This window comes from Manacus candei, unplaced genomic scaffold (genome assembly GCF_025592945.1).
Source record: "Manacus candei isolate 608988 ecotype Guabito, Panama unplaced genomic scaffold, ASM2559294v1 h1tg000124l, whole genome shotgun sequence".
NCBI classification, from domain to species: Eukaryota; Metazoa; Chordata; class Aves; order Passeriformes; family Pipridae; genus Manacus; species Manacus candei.
Genome location: NW_026138172.1, coordinates 2160152 through 2177405, shown reverse-complemented (window position 1 = coordinate 2177405; position 17254 = coordinate 2160152). Strand labels below are relative to the sequence as shown.

At 40.1% G+C, this 17254-nt stretch overlaps 2 protein-coding genes across 2 annotated transcripts in view; both read right to left on the bottom strand.

The window, feature by feature from the left end:
• The window catches only part of LOC127462296 (probable G-protein coupled receptor 19), a 667268-nt gene that overhangs the window by 618197 nt on the left and 31817 nt on the right, over positions 1-17254 (bottom strand). The gene's annotated exons all lie outside the window — the stretch shown is intronic.
• Positions 1-17254, bottom strand: part of LOC127462293 (potassium voltage-gated channel subfamily KQT member 1-like) — a 480876-nt gene that overhangs the window by 446564 nt on the left and 17058 nt on the right. Inside the window, exon 2 of the mRNA XM_051770771.1 lies at positions 12722-12812. Within this exon, the coding sequence (XP_051626731.1) occupies positions 12722-12812 (91 nt within the window). The remainder of the gene's footprint in view (positions 1-12721; positions 12813-17254) is intronic.

Genomic DNA, 17254 nt, shown 5'->3' with positions numbered 1-17254 from the left:
TGACCAGCATTCGTAATAGTCCCCAAGACCTTGGAAAGCAGATTCCCAAGAGACTTTACCAAGTAGCTCCTTCAGCAGCCCCTCATCTTCTCTACCCACACCCAGCATCAAAGTTTCACTGGAAGTTTTTCTTCTATCACCAACTTTTGAAACTCAACTAATTCATGGTCACTGTGACCAAGACAACAACCAATCACCACTTCAATCACAAGTCCCTCTCTTGTTTACAAACAACAAATCTAGGAGGGCACCTTTCCTAATCGGTTACCTGCACCAAGAAGTTATCTTCAACATGCTCCAGAAATTTCCTGGACCTGATTTTATTCTCTGTATGACATTCCCAGTTGATATCTGGGAAGATAAAATCACCCATAAGGACAAAAGTAGCTGACACAGAGATATCGTTTAATTATTTGCCAAATATTTATATACTATACTATTATATTATGTTATAGATAATAATTAATTGGTGTTGTCATTCTGGCTGGATGGTCAAGAGTAACTCCCACAACGACATCTGATTTATTTACTTTCCCCTTCATCCCTACCCAGAGGCTCTCAACCACATCATCACCAGCTGTAAGCACCATACAATCCAACTCTTTCCTTACACACAGTGCCCCCACCCCACCTTGCCTGCCCTGCCTACACCCTGAAGATCTTAAAAACTGTCCCTCATTCCCCCCCCAGTCACTGGACTCATCCCACAAGGTTTTACTTGTGCCAATCATTTCATAGTTCTGGGACTGGGTGCAAGCTGTGGGCTCCTGGTAGGTGTCTTTGTTCCTGAGAACCTGAGCTTTCCCTAGGATGGAATCCCACCCTATCCTTAACCTGGAGTGCTCTGCTGTGGATCTGGGTGGTACCAGAGCAGCACATCTCACTGTCTGAGGTGAGCTGTACATACACCATGTAAGATAAATGAATTACCTATATTTTAGTGTTCTTTCCCTCTACAGCACTACATTGCAAAGCACTCGTGCACAACCAAGGGTAAGATACTTTGAAATACTTCTAAAGAAAGCAGATTAGTAAAGATCACCACCTGGACAGATTTGTTGAGATCTTTGTTCCTTCCTTCCTTATTTTCCTCCACCATTTCAATATGCTAGCACAGCCAAAATACAGCTTCTAGGCTTTGTTCCAACCCAAACTGCATCCAGTAACTCAGAGCCACCAAACACATACTACATAATTTATAGCTTCGGAAAATATTTGTATTTTAACTTAAACAAGAGTGTAATCTGCACCTGGGGAATTCTAAAGCACCCAAAGAGTGCACACACTTAAATCACAATTTTCACTGAGTGACAATACCAACGTGTCTTTAAAACCGACACTCTGGATGGCTGAAAAGAGACCAAAATATTTCAAAGCTGAAAACCAGATAAGAAAAACTCTAAACTAATATGCAAAACTTCATGTCAATTTGGATTTTTAACAAAGTTAGGTTCACGTTTCTGTATTCACTTCTGCCTCCTTGTTTTGCCTGGAATGAGAACCAAGAAAATGTGCACAGTCTCCCTCTGTTTTCATGGCACTTTCAGCCTGACTAAACCAAGTATTAGTATAAAGTTAAGAAAGTTTACAGCACAGTTTCCAGGCCGAAACACAAGAAAATACGCAACAAATTAACTCTCCAAGTTCGATTTTTTTAATTAATGTATTATCTTGAGCATCCAGAAATAATTCTTCTAAATTTGTGTTCTGTCTGAAATCTGAATGCAAACATTTATTCAAGCATAATAGTCAGAGCAAAACCCAAGAACAATCTGCAGAGGAAAACAATTCTTACATTTCTGGAATCTTGCAAAATGCTCTCTCACATTAAATTGTCTATGTTTTTTAGCAGGTTCCTGGTATCATCACTCAGTAGCATTTGTGTTCAAGTCACTTATCAGAGATCTCTTATTTCCATCAAAGGAAGCAGGACACTTTATGGCAGTGGAAGAATCATTTTTACAGATCTGCATATTAGAATCACTGCATCAGTTAGGTAAAAAATTGTAGAGAAAGGAGACAAGCAGATAAGTGTTAAGGAAGCAAAAACTTCTTAGATTTTGGTTGTTCCTTGATGATCTTTTGAGGGTACTTTTAAAAGCTGAAATTAAAACTGTATCTGGCCTAAGGGTATTTTAGTCTCAAGGCAAATGCCAGAACCTACAATTTCATTTCATCTACCAACAAGAACCCATCTTGGTTATGTCCAGGAAACCGTACTGAAGTAAATAAAGTTGCACAGTTAATGAAAGAAAAAAGAAGGAGGAAAAGGAGGAATTTGCATCTTCAAGACACTTGACATTAATTACTGATCTCAGTTCATTTTGTCCATGACAGGTGTCCATATTACCAAAACCACAGCAATTAACACATTTGTTGGCAGCCTCAGACAGGCAAAGACCAAAAAGGCATGGAAACTGGACAAACAGCATAGCTCTATAGATGGTCCCTCAAAAAAAACCCAAGGAAGATTATGAAAATTACACTCTTGTTTTGTGTACTCCTGATGTAAGATAGGAGACATCCATTTCCAGGGCTGTCAAGGCTGATCAAGCTTCACCTCACTAAACTCACCTTTAAAAACACCCCTAACCTGCCTCCTTTTCCTCCTCTACACATAAACACTTTTCAGAACCTTAAATTTATTGCCTCATATTTACCTTCTGGTAAAGAAAAAAACAAACCCAGCAGTTTTCTGGAAAGTCAGAAAAAAGTACTTAATCCCACTGGAATGGCAACAAATGACGGTGAGGACTTGTGGACAAAACATGAACCAGATTAAAATCTGCAAAAATACTCTGCAAATTAAATTTACATTCATTTGTATGACAGTTTGAGATCTTTCTTCAGCTTTCTGAAATTTTCCAGAACCCTTGCGTTTGAAATGGGATTAGACTCACAAGGATCCCACAAAACTTTTTCATTTAGGCTCTCAGCATTATTTTTCCTCTTCTCCTGGAAATGGTCAAGGAAGAAATACAGGATGAAGGATTCTCAGCAGATTTCATAAACCTGGAAAGCCATTTGGCATCAACAGAAAGCCAGGGATGAACTCCTCTAATGAAACTGAAACCAAAAGTAACAAGTAGGAACAGACCATTACCTCATCAAAATAAGAGACACATCAGACTTGATCAAAATAGAGCTCATAAATACCCTTGGCTGCTCTACCTTGCAGTCAACTTTGAGTGTCAGCCTTACACTTTTCTCAGCGACCCTTCTCTGAACTCCTATGAGGAAAGGAAGGGGAGCAAAAGCTGTGTATCCTTTGACCAGAGCAGCTGCCATAAACTGTCAGAACATTTGACGTGACCACCTGAATGATCATGAGTCATTAGCAGCATTCCATTATTCTGTGCTTCTCCCTTTTGTCTGGAAAAAAGACCCAAAGCACACACCTACAGAATATTCTTTGCCCAGTCAGGTGGAAGGCCTTAAATTATTATTTTTTTTAATTTTATTTTTCTTAAGTCTAGCCACAGCATCAGTCTCCCCTCTGCCCAAATTAATCATAAAGTAATACATAAACATGTTTATGCTATTCTTAGTATAACTCCATTTTATTAGTTTTATGAAAAATATGAAAAAACTAAACTTAAAGGAAAATATGTATGCAAATAACTTCCATCCACATCTAATTCAATCAGCCAAATAAGAAACTCTTGTGGAAAAGCCGCCAACTTTTACCCAAGAATGTCATTGAGGACTAACTAAAAAAATGCTCGCATTAGCACAGAAAATCAACATTTTTATACAGGGGTGTGTGTAAATGAAATATATAGCCTGGAATTTACAATCTATTCCAGTACAGTTATGGATAACTGCACTGGGGAAGCAGGAGAAGGGAAGTTTGGCTTCAGTGATTAAAGTGCACACATGAAAAAGACGAGTATTTTCTCAGCTGCAGCTGTGTTTTAGGTGGAGAGCACACACAAGGCTCTCTTCACTTTTTTTATTGGAATATTTAGGTGCTCAGGTAAAAGGAGGAAGTGGGATGGCTAAATGAATAGTGTGTGCTCACGAAGATTCAATCAAGGAATGGCAGCTCCAGACAATGAAGCCTCAGAAGCAGGCATAAAGGTTTAATAGTCCAAATGTTTGCACACGTGTACTTATGTCCAAAATTTAATCTGATAACCTGTCTTCAAGGTTTCCCAGTTCTTAGAGTTGAAAATGTCAATTTAGTGACCTGTTTAGCTTAATAGCTACTCAAATGCTATGAAAACCTACTGATGCTGAAAATATTTATTTCTTACCATCACGCTTGCTCTTACAAAGATGACAGACATCATATGTGAAAATACAGTATCCAATATGCAGAAGAAAAAATGCCAAATGCTGCTAAGAGTCCTATAGTATCATTAGTTTGGTCAGACTTACATCTTTTAGATTAAACCAGTGCACTGAAATTTTAGAAGTCTGTTGTTTGGATACAAATGGATTTCTTTAACATTTCTTAAAAAAATGTTTCCATGCACACCTGATAAATATGCTGAATTTGCTGACTTCATAAAGGGACTATCCTTATCTTTCAGTTTATCAACATTTGCTGTTTCCTGTATGGAATGAAGCTGTACACCACTGAGGGAAGCACATGTGACAACTACCATTCAAATAAGCTGGGTGAATCAGAGAGATTTTTTTTTTCTATTTAAGCAGGCAACAATTTTTCTACAAAAAAAATTAACTACAGCATCAGCTATTTTTGAGCAGGACTTTTTTCTCAGTTACTTAATTCTGAAAGATACCACTAAGGCAAACATAATCAAATAGTGAATCCATCAGATTCAGTAAATTAGTGCCTGAAGTTCTTAATTTCTCTATAGATCCACTAGTACCCCACAGGAGCCTTCCAGCTCTCCAACAGCATGTCCCTGAAGGGACCACCTCTGGTAGGAGGGGAAGGGTTTAGATTTGCTCCTGAAGTGGATTTATCCAATGTGAATATGCACTTCAGAATTGTAAATAATTATTTCCATGTTTCTTAACCTTTTGATTTGGGAGGGTGTCAAAATTCCAAGGAGCGGAATTGAAAAAATCCTGCATGTACCTCTCCACCTTCCTCTCACTCCCAAGAAAGAAATGTTTTTTTAGTCTCTTGGGCCACATTCTGAAACCACTTTGCACAGAGAACTCTGTATAAAGCCAGAGGTAGTAAAATTTGACTAAGGGCATTATGAGTTGGCCCCTTGTTAATTTGCCTCATAGTTATTGCACAGTGATTTCCATTTTAGACAGTTCAAAAGCACACAGCAATCACCCAACACAACACATTCTGTAATGCATTAGGGCAACCTACCAGGTAATATAACCCACAAGAATAATTGTTTTATAATTCACATCGAGATTTGATTCTAGAAAGGCAGTGGCAACTGAGCAAGATCACTTAGCAGACAACTTAAGCTCATGGAATGTGTTGAAAGTGCTGTGGACTCATTTTTTTTTTTTTTGCTAATATGTTTAATGTATGAAACAATATCCCATATCTATTTTAATAATAAAATATTCCTGATCTGTTTTTTCATCTTCCCACAGATCGACATGAAGTTTAGGAACAAACAAGGATTTTCCTCCTTTTTTGTCTCTCACAAGTTTAGAGGAATAAAAGAATAGAGCAAAAGCTTTTGAGTCATGTACTTATTTTTATTCTACACTAACATAGCCTGACTCACAGTTTACAAGAATTAGTGTATTTTTCTACTGAGGCAGTTTACCTGCCAGTGCCTTTAAGGGACCAGACACCTCATTAACACCTGCTTTTACACAGGCAATATACACTGCACTAATATCACAAAATACCACTAAATATTATACTCTACATGCCATAACCTGTAAAATATCCATTATCAGCAGGAAGAAATGATGTGGTGAGGCCAGCAGGAGCACCTGTGAACTTCAGGTATTTGACTATCAGTGTATCACTTTATTAAACAGACCTGGAGATAGCCTTAAGTGTTAATGCCACGTGGCAAAGACCAGATTTAGAATTATAAATTGGCACAAAGGCAAGAAATAGATAAAAATTCCATTACTTTCTAACACTGACTGCTTTGATGAGATGGAGAAAATGCCCTCAAACCTATTAGAACGTGCACTTCACCATAAATCATAGAGATGACTCAATTAGGCTTGTTGCAGCCTTGTTTCTACTCTGCAACAGGTTGAAGATGGCACAGCATTTGATGATTTGACTACATAGCTTAAATGGGAGAAGGGGCAAAAGCAGCAATAAGCAAAAAGAACAGGAAAGCTCCCCCACTGCAGACAGGAAAAGTGTGTCATCTTTTCAAAACACTCACTTTGAAAATAGTGTCATTCAAAAAAGAAAAGCCCTCCTGATGTCCAGTTCAGAAACAGAGCAGTCAAATACAGACATGCCTTACCTGGCTTCAGTAAACCAACTATCACTTGGTACTCTGAAGTCTGGGCACTCTGAAAAGCCTTGTACAGCAGGAAGATGTACATGTTCACAGCATATGATGCAGAAGAAATCATATAAAAGCAAAACTGAGCAGTGACTTTGTGAGAGCCACATAACAATGGGACCCATCTGCAGCCTAGAACTCTTCCCTAAGATCCTCCCCTTAAGCCCTGACTCCTAAGTACAGCCACAGCATGAGTCTCTGGCCTGAAAAACTTAGGCAGCAGCTGATGTGGGAACTCCTGATCTCACATTTCAGCCTTTTCTCCAGCAGAATTTGCAAACATGGGAATGCCAATCCATGCTAAATGCAGTCACTACATGAGAATTGCTAGAAACCAAGCCATGCAAGAGGGCAGCAAGGACCTACAACAGAGGCAACGAGTGAGGACCCTGAAAACAGAGTCTTTATAAGGGTATTTTGTACCCCCTGGTGCAGTAGTGCTATGAACTACAGGTGTTTATGTGTTTGGAAGATATGATGCTGCTTTTCCTAGCAAAGAAACACGTCAGAGGAAAGCAGATGCATGAAGTCTGTCTCCAAGAGGAAGAGGTACCACAGGACCTGATCCATCTAGAAAAACCACTGGAATCCAGGATCCACCCCTGTTGAAACAGGGAAGGTGATGGCAGCTGAAACACTAAGAATATCCACCTTGTTTGTGACTCTGCTTCTGGGACAGCACGTGCCCTTTAAAGTCTTACCCAATAAGCCTGAAAAAGCTGCAGTAGGAAATCACCCATCAGGAGAATATGAGCAGAATGTGGTGACCCCTGGTGAAAGAAAAGACTCAGAAGCACTTTAACTGTTTTAATAGATAATAGTTTTGTAAGAAAGTCTTCCTTTTTCTTTTCACTGAAAACAGGCCACTATCAGAGACATAACACTGGGATAATTAAGCATTTGGTCCAATCCAGTATATCAATTCCTGCACAGTTTTGCCACTATCACTTAGCCTGAAAATGCTGCACGGATTTCACATTTGGATTATGTGCTCTGACTTGGAAAGTATGTTGAGATGAACAATATTTGGTCCCTCCTTCATTCCGGTTGCAATGATAGCAACATTACATATATCATGACATACAATTAAAATTAAATTAATGAAGTTGAATCAATATGATTTATAGCAAAACCAATCTATTTTCTAAAAGTCAAGAACACTCTTGATATTCTTAAAACAAAAAGTAATTAACATCATGACATTAAATCAGAGAACACTTCTCACCTCTAAGACTTTCATTATACAAATTGATTGTTTATTGTGGTCTGTTACTCACGTTGTGTAAAAACATCATGTTTATGATAAAAATAATATTTTATTCTTGTTTTTAGAACAGCACAATTAGTGAAATTAGTCCCACAGCTATGAAGATCTCTTTTTGCAAGTTTTTTTTACAATAAAAATAAAAATCTGTCTTTTGCAAACTACCATGGTGACCTCTCCTGGTAGAAAAATATATAACCTCTAACCATAGAAAACTTAATCAGATTAACCCTCAAAGGAGGAAATACATCTGGCCCACTTTATAGTTTCGTTTTTATATCCTTAAAGATCTAGATGCCATTTACAAATCAAAACTGACACACAAACTACTAGATATCAAGAAAACATTACAGCCTCCTGCTGTATAAGCAAAAGCCTAATCAAGAGGCTTTGGCAACTTTTTAAAAATAATTTTGAAATAGAATCATCATAGAATCAGATAAAATTATTACCTATCTATTAGGGAATTAAAACATGCAATAAAAAGGAAGGATAAAATGTTACTTAAAAGTGACATGAAGAAGAAGGGATGAAAAAAATAGATGGACATAAGCATACTTTACTGAAAACATAGTATTTCTGGTATAATTTTTTTAAATTAAAAAAATAATTTCCATGAAAACTTTATGTAAAAATACTCCTAAAGATGTTTAGCTCCTGTGGGGCAGGTGATTCTCTCCCTCTGTTCCACTCTCATGAAACCCCACCTGGAGTCCTGCGTCCAGCTCTGGGGCCCTGAGCGTAGCAAGGGAAGAGACCTGGTGGAGTGAATCCAGAGGAGGGACACAAAGGTGATCAGAGGACTGGAGCACCTCTGCTGTGAGGAAAGGCTGAAAAAGTTAGGGCTGTTCATCCTGGAAAAGAGAAGACTGTGTGGAGACCTCATGGCAGCCTTTCAGTATCTGATGGGAAGCCAGAGAGGGACTCTTCATCAGGAACTTTAGTGACAGGACAAGGGGGAATGGCTTCAAACTGAGAGTAGGCTTAGACTGGATATTAAGAAGAAATTCTTCCCTGTGAGGGTGGGGAGGCCCTGGCACAGGTTGCCCAGAGAAGCTGTGGATGTCCCATCTCTGGAAGTGTCCAGTGCCAGACTGGATGGGGCTTGGAGCAACCTGGGATAGTGGGAGGTGTCCCTGCCCATGGCAGGAGGGTTAGAATGGGATGAGTTTTAAGGTCCCTTTCAACCCAAACCCTTCCATGATTCTATGACTTCAAGGTTTGCCTGTGGTCATTCAAAAACTCTCTGCTAATACATCAGTAACTCTCGGAGAATAGCTCAAGACATTTTATGCTTTGAACAGCCACCCAGCAATACTAAATATGAAAATATGTAAAGCTGTTGTGTAAAAGAAAGTAGAGTTTATCCCTCAGGAAGCCAACATGTCCGTGCAAGTTTGGTGACCTCCCAGAGAAGAAAGTGGCTGAAGCAGCATAACACTGCAGTGTTAAATCTTAAAAAAATACTTTAGAGATCATTCATAGAAAAAGGAGTGTAAAAGGAAGACTTACATACAAGTTACAAATATTAAAAGTAAAAGGAACAGTTAAGCAAGCCAAATTTTTATACTGAAAGACATCATAAGCAATCAGCACGGATTTGATCAATCAGTTCAACTCACAGGGAAAATTTCAACAAGTGAAAGCAAAAAAGAAGTAAATTGGTTAGAACTCTGGGAGATATAGTCAGTGGAAACAGAGTTGATCTATGACAGGGATCCAAGCTAATGTTAAAAGTGCATATATTTATTTTAAGAACAAGTAGATAAAACCCAACGTTAGTATTTAAGGACTACTTTTTCCTTTTTAAATTATTTATTGCCAAGTCATCTCTAAATTTATTGGTGAAGAGCTGAAGTATGAAATTACTTCAAGCAGGCAGGGTTTCTAGTTAATTCTTAATTTCTCAGAATATGCATTTTGACAGAATTTTATGTTACAAAAAGACAACAAACAAGCAACAGGTAAAGACAAAAAGAAAACTGTCAGGTTTTTGCCTTCTTCAAGATGAACACTGTTCAAGAGCCAAATTCCTGTCAGAAAAGCACAGGCAGATGCAGCTCTGCAGATCGGGCAGGAATGGCAAACTCATCCTGCATTCAGTCACATGGAATTTAAGGAGCACTTCTGAAAACCTTTGGGCAGGAAGCAGATAAACACAAAGGAGTCAATTCTATCAAAGACAGTGAACAGTGTTGGCTCAAGATTGAGTGTAGGAAATCCCACAATCATTGTCCTTGACTTCTGTTTGGAAAGAGTTATTAAAAAGGCAAGTCAACTCTGTCAAATATCTCCATCTGCACCAAAAGTTCACGGAGACTAATTAAATAGGGAGAAAAAAAGACTGCTAAACACTGTCTTGGAGGGGCTTCTTGCTATGATATTGTCTCCCTGGTAAATTCCCATAGCTTGTCTGAATGATGATAGGTTTCATACTGACAAGAAATTACCTTAGAGCACCCAGATGACTTAAGAACATTAACATAATTAAGTCTTTGAAACACAAAGACTTTAGTGGCTTAGGACTCATCTATAGCCACATCTGTTACTAATGTCCCATATCTACTCCAGTGACACATAGTATCCAAAATTGTATTTGTCACACCATCTCACCCACTCCAAGAAAATACAAAAAACATTTGAATGTCTTCAAGTAGTGAATGCTATCCTTCTTGTCAGGCCCTACCAACTTTCAACACGACACTTTTGAAGCTGATCCTTCCCAAGTGTTAATCTGCCTCAATATAATGAAACTGGAGTTTTTTCACAAGTGGGAAAATAATACAAGCATCACATACTAGTATTTATTTGCTCCTGACACACTACCAGGGCTATACAAATTGCAGGGTCCTTCAACCAGGATAGAAACACATCAATTTAGTCTTGAACTTGATCCAATAGATGCTTTGGCCCAATTTTCTTTCTCACTATACTGGCAGTCTCCACTGTTCTCACTTTCAAGAGAGAAGAGTGGCATAGAAGACAGGATACATAGGGATGTGTTTTCACATTTTGGTGAGAGAAACTGGTTACATGAACAGTCAGCTATGGTATGAAGTAGATCAGAGTAATGATCTAGTAAAGGGCACAAAAATCTCCACCTTTCTGTCAGGTGACCTCTCTCCTGGGTAAAATGGGAGACCCAGTTTGAAACTCCTTCAGGTAAAGGTGGGGAGAATTGTCCCAAGCAGGAGTCTAACCATTTAGCAACAAGAAACCTCACAACTCTGTGAAAAAGAACTCATTTATTTCAAACCAAACTAAGTTTTAAAGACAAATGCTTTCTAGACAAGTGAATCTACAGTAGCCAGCAGAACAGCCAACCTCCACGCTGGCCATGTCTAGGAAGGAAACTAAGGGAAGAGCAGGAGGAAAATAAACTCCAGAGAAGTATGCTCCAGGCTGGTGGAAGAAATTGTTCCAGTGCTGCCACTGGCTATGCACAATCCATTTGTCAGGTGATAACATCACTTAAAAATAGCTGGCAATGCTGTGTGGGCACTATGTGAGCCACACATCTGTCTTCATCTGGTTCTTTTTTGTCCAGCAATATGTGCCTGCACATGCACATTCCACCTGCACGGAACCCATGGGAGCAGCACTGAACCCTTGCCAGGACTGCTGTTTCGGGTGGTGGCTGTGCTGACCTGCCATCATGACATCTCAGTGAGTGTAAGGACATCACAGAAACTGCACTTTGTTGGACACTGAGTGTGGCTTAAAGGCCAAGCAACATTTGTTACAGGATTAACATTAACTGAAATCTCAAAATAACCCAGGGATCCTAATGATGGCTCAGTCAGTCGCACGCAAAAGCTGCATATCTAATGTAGTCTAAGCCACAGAAAACAAATAAATTACTGTTCTTTATTTTCAAAGCAGATGGAAAACCAAATTCCAAAAGACATTAAAAGTCACCACTTAGCAAAAAAACCTGCAATGAGAATACTGAGATTATCACACGCTGAGATCAAAGAATTTGAGTGGTTAAAATATTGATATCATGAGTAACTGTTTAAAAGTGATTTCTTCCATTTTTATCAAGGATGTTTCATCTCCATTTCTAACTCAAATATGAAGAAGGGCAGGGGGGAGCAGAGGAGGAACATTGTCTAGAGTCTAGTCTAGTTAACTGTACTTTTATTTCCCACCTCCTTCAAATTAACACTTAAAAACATTGTATGGTATTGTTTCCACTAAGTATTGATTATAGATAGCTGCTGGATGTGTTTTCATACTTTTTAAGAGATGTAATAGCTCAGGGTTCAGTTACATTTCATCTGTAAATCAGCCACACAATCAATTGAGAAAAAAACTATTCCCTGGCTACTGTGAAAAGAAGCAACAACCTTTCTATACCTCCAAGTGAGGAGGTTTTTCTATCACACCACCTATTGTTTAAATAACTACTTAATATCCCACTAAGAAGAATAGGAAATTAGATAGGTAACACAATGTTTTTGGAAAATACCAAGCACAAAACTGCTCCAAAACCCAAGATCCCAGTGGATTGGTAACAGCCACCACAGTTAACAAGCACCATCTTCAAAGCCAAATCACTGGTGCACAGAAGTGTGATAGAAGCTCTTCCTTCCTGTTCTATTTATTAGCAAACCAGGCTGACAGAAATCACTTACCCCCAAGATTCAGATACTTCTGGAAAGCATGGTTCTTGGACAATTTTTTACCATAAGACTTAGAAAATATATGTTTTAAAAATCCATTCCTATAGAATATCCTGTTCCATGTTGCATGAGACTGATGAGCACCAATTGTCCACTATAACAGCTACACCTTAGGAAAAACAAGTATATAAAAACTGCTAATCTAAAAAGTACCCTCATAGTTAAAAGATTTAGAAAATCATCATCCCCATTAAACTAGGAACTTCCTTTAATGAAATCAGGCACTATTTAAAATGCCCTGGTAACATGCTTTGCATGAGGATTTTTAACAGCTGCCTCCCTTGCTCACCCAAAGCAATCTAGATTTAGTCAAACTGATTATTCTTTCCCAAAAAAAGTTCACTTACCATCCAGAAAAGGGTTCCAGTGGCAAATTCAGAATAATGCTCTATAGTAGACAGTACACTGAATATTAAACATATCAGCACCAAGAGAAATCTGTAAAAAGAAAATAGTGTTTAGTGACTTGTCAAGTTGAACTGTAAACTAGATCCAGTTTTATCTTGCATTCACATAACTTTTTGCACCACAAGTACTTTGTGTTTAATCAGTTAATTCTCCCTAGTCAAGTGAGTACCATCATTTTGCATTCATTAACTTTTAAGAAACGTGGAATAAATAAAAAAATGTATACACACAGATATAAAGGAGTATACAAAAAGTTATAATATAAAATCCTAGAATCATTTAGGTTGGAAACAGCCTCTAAGATCATTGAGTCCAAACATCAACCTAACACTTTCACGGCCACCAGGTGCCACATCTACATGTTTTTTGAACACTTTCAGGGATGGTGATTCCACCACATCCCTGGGCAGCCTGTTCCACTTATTTACTCACTGATGCATTTTGTATGTGTATATCTGTATATATAGAGAGACAGAGCTACCAACAGAGATGCAGGTTTAGCCTTTGCAAAGAACTACTTGCATATGGAACACCCAGAACACGTGTTTCCTTCAGATGGAGGGCAGACTGAGCCAATATTCTTTATGCAGCACATTTAAACCATGACTAGAACCAGGAAAACTGGGGGAACACTAATTTCTGTGGGCACACAAGGGCCCTTCAGCTTTCCTTTTCCTCTTGTAGGAGTGCTGAAGAGTTTTAGACAGCCTTGGGATCCCCAGGAACACAGAACAGAGGATGATGAACACTGAAAACAATTCTCATCCCCATAACTGGCACTCGTGGTCTGGTCATTCACACACTGCAAGCAAATTGCAAGTACATGCTAACATAGACAATGCTGACTTGTTCAAGCCTAAAACTGGATTTGAAGTTATAAAAAAACCCAACTACTTCCATTCCTATGGCTCTGGAAGGACTCTAACACTGTTATTCAAAAGCTGAGATTTGAGAAGATCGCGGCCACCATTAATTACTAGATTTCTTCAGCAGTAGTTAGAGTTCTACATGTACAACTGTCTCTGAACCAAGTTTGTGTTTCTTCAGTATTTGCCTATCCTGATCCACACTATTAACATGGATTATCCAAGTTCCTAATCAACTGACTGAGTGCTTTTTAGCAGCACCCAATGGACAGTGGGGTACTTCTAGTTCTTTTTGAGTTGAAGGCAGGAGGATAGTATCTGATAGCTGGTTATGTAATTGCTCCATCTGATATCTGCTATTGTGCACTCTTGTACTTAAACGGTATAATCTGATTCATATGGGAGGATTCAAATATGTTTTAGAAAATATTCTTTTCTTGTGCACTCAAGAGGCTCTAAAAGGCTTATTTGTATGATAATTCATGTATGAATTTAATTGTAGTTGAAATTAAAAGGTAGAAGAGATATAAGACACAAATACAGAATTTATAAAACAGTAGTAAACATAAGTGTACTGTTATCAAGTATTTGTAACTGCAAAGCTGAAGGAATATTTATGGCAATCTAGGATCTATGTATTTAAACCCCAGCCAGAGAGGTATATTCAGCATACAACCCTTTCTAATAAAATTTGAGAATCAGTCATTACCTGAAGCAAAACTATACATTTTAGCAGACCAAAGAGTATGAATGAGTCTTTAGTTCAACAGTGTGAAGCTGAGTTAGCCCTTTACTAACGTCGCGACGGAAAGCTCTAGACACCTCAATATGAGAATCCAGGAACTTCGTTTATTGTAGATTGACAGTAGCTTAATATACACTCTATAATAGGTTCATGAATATTACAGAAATCAGGCTCATTATTGGTACTCGGTTAGGTGGTGATATCATCTTAACTGCTTCCCACTGTTTACACAGGTGGCTCGTTAAGTGCCTTTGTTTTGGTAATGCCCAGCTCCTGTTTCTCAGCTCAATTTAGGATACCCAAGGACGCTGCTGCTTTCTCACGGCCCTGCTATCTCAGACTTTCTCATGGGCCTAGTCAGACTGCGTCTTATACTTTAGCAGCTCATCCATAGCCTTAGCCATGTTCATATGTCCTCGCATTTCTAACCAATCCACTACAATTTCCCCCGTTTTTATTTCGTGCCAACAATGCTTTCTTTGTCGTAGTATTTAGACGTCTAGTAATACAAGAAAAGGCAACACGAGCTATTACTAAGATTACAATAACTGTCAATATCCATTGTATAACTTAGAGCCCATTCAGAATAAGGAATCACTATGGTTCAACAGAATCACGTTACTCATCTCTAAAATCTTGACACCGGCAGAAAGTATTTTTAAGTTTACACATTCACACATTCATGTAGCTTTTTTCTTTCACACAACATTCAGGTGGCCACCTCAGACACACTCCTCAATCACACACACATTTTCAAGTGGTCATTGGCTGTGCACTTCTTGTCAGTTTCATAATTCAAAGGAAATTTATGGCATAGCCGCCATCAGCAATCTGCAAATCCTGCATAACTCTCCATGTAAAAGACAAATACAGTAAGAAAGAACAGAATATTATCTTGGAAATCTTCAACGCTTCTTATAGAGCAATGATATTTTATCATAAAGGCAATAAAGCTACTTTTGCAGGGGGAAGACTATATCCCCTTCTGTCTCATCGTTCCGTCTCCAAATCTTCTACCTGCACCCTGCCCCTGGGGGAAACAGCCAAATTTCATGTAAGAGAAGCAAAATGGCAAACTATAGGAAATTCTTAACAACCTTCTGCAATATGCAAAAGCTAAGCACGGATGTCGCGTTATTTCTAATCTTACTTCAAAGGATTTTTCGTTAGTCTCCCTTTCTGTTTTTGAAGAAAACATTTGAGAATGCCATGAGCACACTGCATGCTTAACACCTATTGCTGTAAAAACAATGCAATCTTATTTGATTTATAAGTTGGGATATTGTTAATTTTAAGTTGTTTTTTCTCTTTTCCCTTTTTTCCGTGTTTTACCGTCTTTGCCTCCCCCCACGCTCCTCATTGCCGAAGGACGAAGGAGGGGAAGGAGGGACTGGGCTCACCCAGAGAGATCAGCAGAAGGAACTTAATCACAGGGTCTGCTTAAGAAAAGACAAAAACATAGGAGAGGGAGAGAACAGCTGCAAACAGGCACGTTTCAGAGAAGGGGTGATTGGTGTAACGGGGAAAAAGAGAAACAGCTTTCCCCCTCCCCCGACTGCACCCCCCAATGTTTTTGCTACCGTCATTAACTCTAGGAAGAGGATTAGCACCAGGGAAAAACCACTCGCTGCAAAGAAGGGAAGGGGAACGCACACCCCCCAGGACCATGGTTGTCAGCAGTGCGGGGGACACAGAGCCCCCCCGCCGCCCGCCGCGCCCGGGGCCGCCGGCGTGCACGCACTCGGGCGCACCGCTCCGAGCCGGGGCCGCGCACCGCTCCGAGCGATTTCACCGGCCCCCGGCTCTGCGTCACCCGGGAGCGCTCCGAGCCGGGGACACGCAGGCGGCGCGACCACCGCTACTGCCCTGCTGCCCGGCGCAAGCACCCAGCGCCATGAACACAGCCACAAATGTGCAGCGCAGTCCCGCTGCACAGTTCAGATGAAAAGCTGGAAGTGTCTTAAGGTGGAACTCAGTCATAGTGTTCGTAAAGTTCATCTCTGGTCCATCAGCAGTACTTTCACGCCGCAGCCGTCGTCTCCGATCATCCTGGATATGCACTGCCGAGACGCCAGCACCGCGTTCATGTTGGCGGGGCCGCTCCGTTGTTTCCGGCCCCGATCCGTGATCTCTGGTCCCGCTCCGGCTCCCTTCAACTCCGCTCGACTCCCTTTTTACACGATTTCTCCGTATGATGGTATCCAGTAGCATCCTAATGTCCTCAGACTGTGCTTTAATGCCTTTGACTATTCCAGATAACAATCGCCAAATTGTAAGGAGGGAAGCAGCAACTTTTTCTCCCTTACAGGCAGCAGTAAAGAGTTTATCACTAAGTTCTTTCCAAGTAGAGATAGTAAAGGCAGTTACAGTGTTCGCTTCATATCCCTGGCCCTTACATGAAAGCAGCATCTGCCGCAAAGCCAGTTCGTCTTAACTCCCCGCTTTCCCAGAAAGCATTGGAGCAATGATAGTGCCGCCTGTCCCTCTATTACCTAAAAAACGTGTTACCACGCTTTGTGCAGCCCTTTCCACGAGACTTTGCGGCTTTGTCGGCGGGCCTCCTTCTTCAGGAGTTGTCCCGGGCGCCGGGCCCTGGAAGCACGGAACTTAACTCTTTCGCCGTCCGAAATCCCCGAAAGGGAGGCGTCCGGCAGCGGCAAGTTGAGCTCTTTTTCGTCCAGCCCTTTCGCCTTCTTGTGCTGCACGGCAAGACCAACCGAAACTCCTACGTCCGACCACGGCTGCGAGAACCCGACTTGGTTCTCGGGAGTCCGACTTGACTCCAACCCAGGAGATCCGACTTGACCTCCTAGGGACCCCCACTTGGTCCCTGTTCGGGCGCCAGTAATAACGTCGCGACG